Source organism: Crocuta crocuta, unplaced genomic scaffold (assembly GCF_008692635.1).
Source record: "Crocuta crocuta isolate KB4526 unplaced genomic scaffold, BGI_CrCroc_1.0 scaffold273, whole genome shotgun sequence".
In the NCBI taxonomy this organism is placed as follows: Eukaryota; Metazoa; Chordata; class Mammalia; order Carnivora; family Hyaenidae; genus Crocuta; species Crocuta crocuta.
The window spans coordinates 4088207-4098762 of NW_027529425.1; the positions used below are offsets into that span (position 1 = coordinate 4088207).

The following is a 10556-nucleotide window of genomic DNA, read 5'->3' on the forward strand; positions in this document are numbered from 1 at the left end:
GATTCTTGGCACTCCCCGCCCTGCCCCCCAGCGCTCGGCTCCACGGGCGCATCACCTGTCACAAGTCATCCTGAGGCCGAAAGTCGGGTGACGCATAAGTAGACAACCCCCGCCCGTGCAGCGCCAGGTCTGGGCCCCACGCGGCACTCCCCAACCTCTGCGGCTGCAGTTTCTACCCGCGTCCGAGCCGCCAACCAGTGGGATCTGGGACCTGGGGGCGTGGTAAAGGCGGAGGCAGGGCCGGATTCCGGGCCTGGGGGCGTGGTAAAGGCGGGGCCAGACTCGGGGGCGGGGCTGAACTGGAGACTCGTGAAGCAGCAGCACCACCTGGTGGCCTCCTCGCACCGGGTAGAACCTCAGGAGCTGGTGTGCAAGGCAGGAACCTGACTCAGCGGAGCAGTGGCAGGGGGGGGNAGCACAGAGACTCAGTAGCTGTGGTAGCCACTGCCTGCCGCGCACCTGCACTGTGTGACCCGCCTCGGCTGTCATCTCATGCCACCCTCCCAGTTATGGCTGCTGGCCAAGGCCCTGTCCCCTGGCCAGGGACGGTGCGGCAGAGGCAGAATCTACCCGGTGCTGGGCGCCCCGACTTGTTCTTTTATGTTGTTGTTGTTGTTTTAAAATTCTACAAGTTAAGTGTGACTCCACTGGAGAAAATTTAAAATGGGGACATCTGGATACAGATAGCAAATTGAACATATGCATTTGGTTGGCTTTCTCCCAAAATATCACTAAACAAAAGCAAAGCATAAGCGCCCAAGGACAAGGCCACCATGGGGAAGAGGAGACATGCGGAAAGCTGGAAAGCAGAGGCCAGGATGTAACTGCTTGAAGAAGAACAGGGCCGGCTGAGAACCAAGATCCTGGAGTGGGAGGAGGGACAGCACATCAAACCAGATGGTCTGTAAACAAATAGATAACGGAGAAGAGCAGAAAGCCAAGAGTGGCTCTTAGAAACCACAGATTGCCAATATCAAACTGGAGGGGATGTTATTCAAATCCTACACTTTTTAAAAAATTTTTTTTTATTCATTTCTGAGAGAGACAGCATGAGCAGGGGAGGGTCAGAGAGAGAGGAAGATACAGAATCTGAAACAGGNGAGTGTGAGTGTGTGTGTGTGTCAGCCCGCAGGTGCAGGGATGCCGTCCTCCCTTGGGGACGAGTGTGTGTGAGTGTGAGTGTGTCAGCCCGCAGGTGCAGGGATGCCGTCCTCCCTTGGGGACGAGTGTGTGTGTATGTGTGAGTGTGTGAGTGTGTGAGTGTGTGTGTGTGTGTCTGCCCGCAAGTGCAGGGATGCCGTCCTCCCTTGGGGGCAAGTGTGTGTGTGTGTGTGTGNTGGCGTGCTTGCCACGCCTCCACGTAGGTTCACGCGCAGTGCACACGTACCTGTCTGCACGTATGTTTGTTACAAACAGATTCACGTCTCTTGTCGTTAGCATGATGTACCTGATGACGTAAATTAAGGTAGAAGATAGAGCTAGAAATAGGGCCTCAGGTCCCCATATCCCCTGCACCCAGGCCGTGGCCTGTGGCAGGACTGCTTGGAGCAGGACTTGGGGCTCTTTTGGCATCGGATGCTCCCCCTCACTCCCGGGGCCAGCCGCCTGGTGGGCTCTCTGCCACGAGCCGGTGTGGGTGCCGGCCTTCCTGCCACAGGAGGGTGCTCGTGTTCTGGGACACAGGGTCCCGGTGACTGGGCAGGATGGAATCAGCACGGACCTTGGGTGCCCAGGAGGGCAGGTGGAGGGGGGGGTGCAGAGGTGGGGGGCGAGGCAGCTTGAGCCTCGTTGTGGATGCCACCTGGGCTGCAGCAGTGCAGGGAGTGTCGTTTGGGCGGGCTGACTTCTCCTGGANGCCAGACCCAGCACATCTCCCCCACTTGCTGTAAGGCTCCAAGCTGCAGGCAGGTGTCGGGGGTCCCCGGGAAACACAGACGGAGCACCCTCTGAATGGCAGGAGGCTGTAGGCCTGAAGACGTGGGGTGCCTGTAGCCCACTGGGCAGGGTCCCCAGGGCCCATCCAGAAGTAGAAGGCAGGCCAAGAAAGAACCCTGAGCAAAGGGCCTTCCTGGGGCAGTTGCATTTCCAGGTCACACTGCTTCCTCGCTGCTGGTATTCATGCTGTTATTTCTAGGACACTGTGGGGACTGAGCTGGAAGGAACGGCTGCAGGTGTCTGGTGTAGCTGGGCAAGGGACCCCAGGGCCAGGTCTCACAGACCAGCAGTGCACCCCCACTTCTGACCCTGCCCCCCCTGGGTGGAGGGAAGGGCACAGCCCCTGCCTTGGGCACACAGATACTTTTGGAAGGAGGTTTATTGCTGGCGTATCTTTTCTTGCCCCAAACCAGGAACAGCTCAAAACACACCAAGCAGATGCCACCCAGTCCCAAATCACACCTGTTTTACCGCACAGCTCAGCACAGTTGGAGAGACAGGCTGAGGGGGTGACAGTCCTGATGGGCACTGAGGGACTCAGACACCACCCCCCTCCCCTGGGCCTCCTGCCCTTCCCGATGTCCCCTCTGATCACGGAACCTGAGGCTTAGCCCTAACAGCAGCCTCTTCATCAGCATCTCTTCACCCCGGCAGGAGGCCCGTCTCCCTCTCCACCAGGCGGCTGACCGTGCGCAGGGCCAGGGGCAGGGCTGTGTTGGCGTCGCGGTGGTAGCGGGGCTCGGACACCTCCGCGCTGGGTGTGAGCACAAACTGGGCCACGCTGGGCATCTTCAGCAGGGTCAGCAGCTCAGTGGCCCGTGTGCGCACAGCTCCCGCGTCGTCCTCGCAGCTCGTGGAGCTCGGGGCCGAGCTCGGGGCCGGGCTCTGGGCCAGGGTCCTCATCTTTGACAGGAACAGGGAGACCCTGAGGACAAAGGGATCCTGGTCAGCCGGCTGCAGGCGTACCCCTCACACCCTGGGAACGGGGCCCCCCAGCTCCTAGGTCTTGAGCTGGAGAAGTGATGCAGCCGGGCCAACAGCCCCGCCCCTGCAGGGCAGACATCAGGGACAAGGAAGGCGGCCGGGGCCACTTCCCTTCCCCACGGGAAGCCCANCTGTCCATCCCTCCGTCTACCCGCCCGCCCGCCCGCAGGTGTGGGGGGCTCACCTGGGTCACTGCTGAGAAGAAGGCCTGCAGCAGGGTGGGCACAGCCTCGGCGCACTGGACTACGCGGGCACAGCTGGCCAGGGGCTGCAGCAGCTGGTGCAGTGGCCCCAACCTGGAGGACACAGGGCACCCCACTGAGTCCCGCCCACCTGCTCCCCCGCCTTGTGCATGTGGGCCGGGGTCCCAGGGAAGGGAGGGCGGTCAGGGCGCCGCAGCCCCAGCCAAGTTCTGAGACCACTTGCACCGCCCCCCTCAGAGCAGGACACCTGTCACCACGTGTGTTCCCTACTGTGGCTCTGCCCCTGTCATCGGGAAGGGACGCAGGGAGGGCTGGCATGGGGCCAAGCTGCGAGGGGTCTGCTGTCAGGACGCCCTGTTCCAGTCCCAGTCCTCCCGCTCCTGGGGCGGGGGTGCTACACCTCAGTTTCTCCATCTGTACAATGGAGTCCCCATAATGCATACCTCACAGGGTCCTGAGGACTGATCCGGGGAGCTGGTGGAGAGCAGAGCATGTGGCCAGTGCCGGCTGAGGGCACAGGGGCCCACCCATCCCTGGACAACACTTTGGCCACACAGCTGGCCCCAAGGCCTCGGTGCTCCCCCCCACCCCGATCCTGCCAGGTGACAGGGCCGCACCCCAGAGGCTCCCCACCTCTCCGTGGTCCCGCTGGCCGTGGTGCGCAACAGGTGCTGGAGAAGACTCTGGAACTGGGGGTCCCGGGAGGCCTCCAGGCAGCTGGGAATCCTGAAGGAGGGGTCCCACAGCGGCCTCTCAGATGCGGCTGGCAACAGCCTGTGAACAAGCAGGTGTGAGGCCGGACTCAGCTCGTGGGGACAAAGCAGACATCCCCATAATGTCACAGCACCCAGGCCAACAAGCCTCAGAGTGACTGGAATGGGCCCAGGGCCTGGCACCTACAGGGCGGGGCTCCACAGCCGCGAGAGCTGGAATGGGGGTAGCCAGGAGCAGCCAGGGCCAGGGGCAGCTGAGAGAGCTGGGCTGGGGCCTGGCGCCAACAGGTGGCAAGGAGCCAGGGGAGGTGCCGTCACTGGGAGGCGGGAAGGGGCCCAGGCACGCCCCTTGGCCTCACCGGAGCTGCAGGTCCAGGGCTGCGGTCAGACAGGGCAGGTCCAGCAGCATGTGCAGCATCTCCACGGCGGTGTCCACATCCACCAGCGACGGCAGCAGCGCCACAAACTCGGAGGTGAGGGGTGGGCTGTTCCAGGCCAGGAGCTGCAGGGACAAGTATGGCAGCTCAACGGGGATGGCAGAGCCTGTGTGGGGTGCGCAGCTTAGCAGCAGGGCCACTGGCTCGGAGCCCACGGGCTGCCACAGAGGGAGGGCACCTCGGTCCCAGATGTGCTGCCCCTCAGTAGGGGTGAGGGTTCCCCTGTGGCACTGGAGCCTGGGACACTCTGACCTGATCACTCTGTCCCTGCTCTGCTGCCACATTCCCTTTCTCCCAACCATCCACACAATCTCGTTCCTCATGCCGTCGTTGTTCGCTCTAGAGAAACAAGTGTCTCGAGGTGATTTGCAAAGGCAAATTTTGTAACCATGACTGGTCACAAAAGGCATCAGAAGTCAACAGCACCAAAGGGCTGGGCTCAGCAGCAAGGCTCCCAGATGACAAGCCCACTGGATGTGACAATTGGGACAAACTTCCATGAGAACCAACCGCTGTCAGGCACCGTCCCCCCCGCCCCCCCGTTCCTCTGAAGGAGGTCAGCACAGGGCTGTCCCTGGTGGGGACGTGCTTCTGTGTGACACACGGACCCCAGGCGGCCCCACAGCTCACCCTCCGCCCTGGCCCCCAGCCCCCGGTCCCCCCAGCTCTGGCCCAGGACAGTGGAACGTGCCTTGAGGAGGTTGGGGAAGCTCCGTTTGAGGATGTCCAGGTTCCTGCCAAACAGAGGAAGGTTGTCCCTGCAGAAGCACACGAGCTCGAAGGCCAGCAGGGGGCTGTGGAAGAGCTCGCAGGGGGTCCTGTTGAGCAGGTGCTGGAGAAGGGCCTCCGAGTCCACCGCGGCTGCCTCCCCTGAAAGGCACCTTGCGTGGTCAGGGCTGGCGCCCCCGCACGCGTGTCCCCACCTCTGCTGCCAGTGGGGAGTCCCTCAGGGTCATGGCCTAGCCTCCGGGACCACACGTGTCTTCAGGACCCCAGGGCCCCTGGGGGGGGGCTCTATCCCACACAAGAAAAACCGGCTGAGCTGATTTAGCTCCTCTGGAGTCTCTGGCCACAGACCAACTGCTCGGAGTGACTTGACACAGAACATTCTTAAGAAGGTGGTGGTTCTGTGGCCCCTTCCACGAAACCCTGACCTCTCATGGCAAAGAGAGTTCCAAGGTTGGCGTGACATTGCTGAACTTTCATTCACTACATAAACCTGTTTAGAATTGACCCCACCTGGGGCTCAGAGGCCCTCAGAGCAACACTCTATCGCAGACGAAGGAAAAAGAACCACAAGAAGAGAAAAGCTGTCCTCGGCCATGAACCAGAAGGTTCTCCGGGCGGCGCCAGGTTCCCAGGCGTGAGGTGGAGGCTCACCGTGGTTCAGGAAGAACTGGGCGATGGGCAGCAGCATCCGTGCCCGGGTCGGGTCTGTGCAGAGGCGCGTGAGCTGTGCCTTCAGGCAGGACAGGGTGCGGTACAGGAAGGAGGGGTCCTGCTTGCAGAGCACGTCCAGCACCAGCACGGCCTCCACCAGGCACTGTGGGGACAGGGGACAGGGGACAGGGGACGGGGGTTGGGTGGAGCTGGGGAGCCCTGTGCACCCCAGATGCCCTGCCCGCCCAGTGCTTACAGCTTTCTGCAGGTCCGAGTCCCCCTTCCTCAGGGCTCCTGCAGGAGGAAGAGAGTCCNGGCTGCGGGAGGCCAGCTTGGTCAGCGTGGTCATGAGCACGGTGACGACCTGCGGGGGACACTTGGGAACTGCAGCAGACGGCCGGGACTGGGTGACTTCGAACAGCACAGCCTCCAGGCCCTCGAAGAACCTATTGATCAGCTCCACAGTGCACCGCCGGTCCCAGGACACAGACAGGTACTCGCCAACGGCCCAGGCCTGGGAAGGGACGGAGCCTCAGTGCCTTGTCGGCCGCCACCTTGGGAGCCAGGTGCACGGCAGGGCGGCCTTACCACGGACACAAGCATGGCCCCCCTGCTGTGGACGCCACTTGAGCTCCCCACGAACTCCAGCAGCTCCTTCGCCAGCTCCACCACCAGTGACGGGTGCAGTGCGCACAGGGCCAGGAACTGCGAACTCAGCACGCTGCCCAAGGAAGAACACAGGTGGGCCGGGGCGTCCCTGGCCCCAGACCCTGGCCCCTCCTCCAGAACCAGAGCCAGGGGGCGAAAGGGAAAGCTCTAAGCACCAGGTCCAGGTGCAGATGGTTCCAGCCCCAAAGGAACTCGCAGTCCCAGGAGGAAGAGGCCAGGGCTGGTGAGGAGACGGGGTGGGGGTGGGGGTGGGGGGGNGGACCCGGGCCGGGAAGGGGGTTATGGGCACCGGGGAGGGGAGGGGCGACGTGGGAGCGTGAGCCCCACCCTCACACCAAGTGTAGCCACTGTCCACATTTGAGAAATGGGAGTAGCCCCCTGGGAGATGCATGAATGCCAGCACCTGAGTGCATGTGGCCTTGTTACATAAGCGACACTTGTTAGGTGTAGCACACAACGGCACCGGCTGGGGGGCTGTGACCCCAGGGGACCCAAAGCTCCTTCACCCAAGTGGAGACAGAGGATCATTCTGGAACCAAGAGAGGTGGAGGACAGGAGGAGCTGAAGGGACCCTGTGGGACAGCTGGCCAACGTGGCCCAGGGATGTCCAGAAACAGGGACGTTTGGAGTCCCCAGGCTCACCTGCCGGGCTCTGGGTGTGGAGAAGAAGCCTCCGGAAGTGTGGGCAACCCCTTGCTGGACGCTGGCATAACGGAGCCAGTCCACCAGCCGCTTGTTGAGCAGGTTGGTCTGGTCTTGGGGGTGGTGGGCGGTGGCGGGCAGGGAAAACAGGTGGGAAATAGGTAAATCCCACAGACTCGGGCTGCAAGGGCACTGGTAGGTCTTTCCAGAAAACAAGCTGCTGCTCTTGACAGGGCGCTGTGCCCTCAGACCACCCCTGACAGCCTCCATCTGTGCCTCCTCACCCTCCCCGCCCTGGGGCCTCTCCAGAAGGGCGAATACCTTCCTGGAGGGTGTGTGGGGCAAGGTGGGTGATCTTGGACACGACAGGGAGTAGGTGCCTGGGACTGGACCCCTCGGGCTGCCGGCTCTCGAGGACCCTGAAGACCCGCTGGCCCACGCTTCTGACCTCCTCCTTTTTGTCACCCTTCAAACAGAACACAGGTGGACCGGGAAGTGGTGACTTGCATCAGTGTGCGAGCAACAAGCCATTTCGGTCTGAAAACTTCTGGAAAAGGACTGTCCAGTTCTGAAGGCTGCCATTCTACTAGCCTTGTTCTTTCTGTGACGTCACCTCTTACCTGCATCCAAAACTGCGGCCTGTATTGACCTTCACAGGGCCCTGCTCCTTCCCCAAGAAGGAGTGGGAGATGGAAGGAGGGGGCGGGGAGACTAGAGGAGGGGTAAGGGAAGGGAGGCAGGTCTTTGTGCTCCTTCTAGATGCATACAGGCGCCGGGAGGACTGGGACACAAGTGACAGCCAGAAATGTGGCTGAATGGAGGGGGTAGCCAAGCCCAGCCCACTCATGCAGCAAGTAGGGACCCCACGCTGGCACCCCAGGGCAGGGCGACCCACCTAAGCAGTGATAGCCTCGTACCTGGGCCAAGAGCACGGAAGCCACCAGGCTCAGCTGCCGCGTGCTCTGCATGTGGTCACAGGACAGGCTCAGGCCATCATAGGGGGACATCTCTCTCAGAACAGCAGCGCAGAGAAGCTGGAGCTGCTCAGGGCACTTGGGCGAGCACAGGGTGGCCTGCAACAGGTGGACACAGGTGTCCTCCAGCCTGGGGGGGACAAGGCTCTGTGAGCAGGTGGCCTGTCTCCACAGAAGTCCCCCGGNGGACATCAACAGTGGATTTTCAAGTGCTGCCCCAAATCACGGGCTTGGTTAGAGCGAAGCAGAGTGAAAACCAGAACACCTGACAGTGACTGGCTTTCCTCAAACAGAAAGGACTTGCACACCTCATGTACTTCACTCAACTGATATCGAACCACACGTTACCTTCTACCCACCCACACTCACCCACCAAGTACCACAAGAAAATATTTAGACAGTGAAGGCTATTCATTCTGCCTTTCATTCCACGAATTTAGGACCATGAGTAGAGGGGATCGGGGGAGAGGGAAACCCACTCAACTTCTGAGTGGGTCTTGGCTCTTACGGGTCAAGAACGTTGGTTGGGCCTGTCGCGTGTTGATGGAGAGGCTGGTATTTAAGGACACCCATGTTTACTTCCTACCCCCTAAATTCAAGCGAGCAAGGGCCGGAGCACTGGAACTTGAATATTAGAAAACTGTCCAACAGTGAAGGGGACACAGACCGTGCTGGCCTTGATGGGAGGGACACGGTGCCACACATCCACGAGGCACTTTCCCAGCAGGGTCACTTTGGCCACAGAAGGTTTTTGCCCCATTCACAGCCTTTAGAACCTAAGCTACACCCAGGATCTTGTTTCACTAAATTACAGCAGCTTCAGCTGTCCGAGTCCTTCCCCCGATTGGTCCAGTTTTGGGGTTTCAAAAAAAGTTTGCCACCAGGGAATTTNACAAGTAGCATCAAGTTTTACACAGTCTCACGGAGGGGGGCGGGGGGGGGGTTCAGCCCTGGGCTCCCTTCTGCTTTGTCCCATGACTGGTTAGTTGGTGAGAAAACGGCGCCTGAGGAGTTAGTGCGAGTCCAGGGCCAGCGAGGGCCAGAAGCCGGTGGGAATTTCTCCACCTAGCTAAGGCCTCCACAGGAGAGCGCCTTTCTAAACCCCCAAATCCAACAGGCTCTGTGCTCCTGACCCCATCTGGGAGCCTGTGGCTGTCCCGCTTCCTGCTGGACGTAGGGGGTCTCACCCACAAGCCTTCGGCCAGTCAGCGGGCCTCCACCCCGGGCCCCCTAACCTTGGACCTGTATGGCGTGCTCCCCGTCCCCCGGGTCACTAGAGCGGGTCCAGGAGGGCCCCTGCGAGTCGCCGCCCCCCGCACGCCCTGCCAGGAGCCCCCAGGGAAAGGCCGGGGCACCTGGCCTGGTGGAGCAGACTCTCGGCCCCCGCGGTGAACATGCCTCCTCCTCCTCCTCCTCCTCCGCCGCCNCAGGGCGGACGGCCGCCGATCAAGGGGCTTTGGTGGAGCCAGTCCCACGGGGCGGGGCCGTCAGCGCTCGGGCCACCGGCCCAGGTGGGCTCGCGGTCGCCTTAATGGGCTGCGGACCGCGGACCCTTGAGACCTGAGGCCCTCAGACCCCGGAACCTCTTCCCCCCGGGACTCCAGGACCCCGTGACTTCAGCACCTCAAGGCCTCAGGTCCTCCCCGAAGGACTCTGGGCGCCCGGGTGCTGTTAGGAGGCGGCCTGTCTCCGGCCTCAGAGCCACTGCCCCACTCCTAGGTTGTTACCTGACCACAGACGACACCGGCGTGTGCGGGTCCGCAGCTCAGTAGAACTGAAACATGAAACACTGTGGCGTGTGGCAGTTTGCAGGGCACATGTTCGAGCCCTCCGTGTGGCACCTGTCTAGGCCCTAGTGCTGTTTTAGAAGTCTCATTCGATGCCCACCCCAACCCCAGGGTGCGGGCCGCAGGCTTAGAGAGTAGTTCTAGTAGTTCTGGGGGAGGCGTTGGCAGGATTCCACCTGCAGACTGTGTGGGACTCAGGGCCATCCGCCGGCTGGTGACCATCCTGCGGAGGAAACGCTGGGTAGGGCAGGCAGGGTGCTGGGGAAAAGGGTCTGGACTGGAGCCCAACCTGAGCCCAGAGGCCGTGGGGCCTAGAGGCGGGGAGGGGCACGCAAAGGCACTGAGGGCAGCACTGCAGGCCTGCCTCCTGGGGCCCACGTACACCTGCGGGGGGCCGGTGTCTGCCATCAGGATAGAGAGTGGATGGAGTGGCCCCGGAGACACAGGGGAGTTATCTGAGTGAGGCAGAGGCCGCGGGGATGGAGGGAGGCAGTTTCAGCAAACCCGCATGGGTAGAATTTGTCCCACCTGGGAGGGATTTGGGGGCAGGAAGAGGAACAAAGAAAAATCAGGGCAACAGCGGGATGCAGGCTTTCTGGGAGGTGCTATTCACTGGGGACTGGAGCAGAAGAGGAGTTTGGGGAGTCATTCATTCAATGAGCGAGCCATGACTGTGTCCCTTTGCTGTGCTCGACAGTGTTTTAGGTTCTGGGGATCCGTGAACAGGGGACACCGGCCCCTGCCCCCGGGGAGTTTACACTCAGCAAGCCGACAAATACGCCAAGGTGCAGCTGCCTAGTCAGTGCTATGGAGAGAAGAGGGAGCCGAGTCA

The 10556-nt window shown here is 61.6% G+C and overlaps 2 protein-coding genes across 2 annotated transcripts in view; one reads left to right on the top strand and one right to left on the bottom strand.

Annotated features, from left to right (window-relative positions):
• The window catches only part of RADIL (Rap associating with DIL domain), an 81424-nt gene extending 81037 nt beyond the window's left edge, over window positions 1-387 (top strand). The window contains exon 12 of the mRNA XM_077758841.1: window positions 170-387. Coding sequence (XP_077614967.1) covers window positions 170-387 — 218 coding nt within the window. The remainder of the gene's footprint in view (window positions 1-169) is intronic.
• Window positions 388-2296: 1909 nt separating this feature from the next.
• AP5Z1 (adaptor related protein complex 5 subunit zeta 1) lies at window positions 2297-8510 on the bottom strand. The gene is made up of 12 exons (XM_077758842.1): window positions 8446-8510; window positions 7881-8067; window positions 7285-7429; window positions 6964-7076; window positions 6828-6882; window positions 5909-5946; window positions 5653-5815; window positions 4964-5142; window positions 4195-4337; window positions 3756-3896; window positions 3104-3215; window positions 2297-2889 (listed from the first exon to the last, which is right to left on the bottom strand). Exons 1-12 carry the CDS (start codon window positions 8508-8510, stop codon window positions 2578-2580), a joined length of 1653 nt encoding a protein of 550 aa, XP_077614968.1. The 3' UTR covers window positions 2297-2577.
• Between the last annotated feature and the right edge of the window lie 2046 nt (window positions 8511-10556).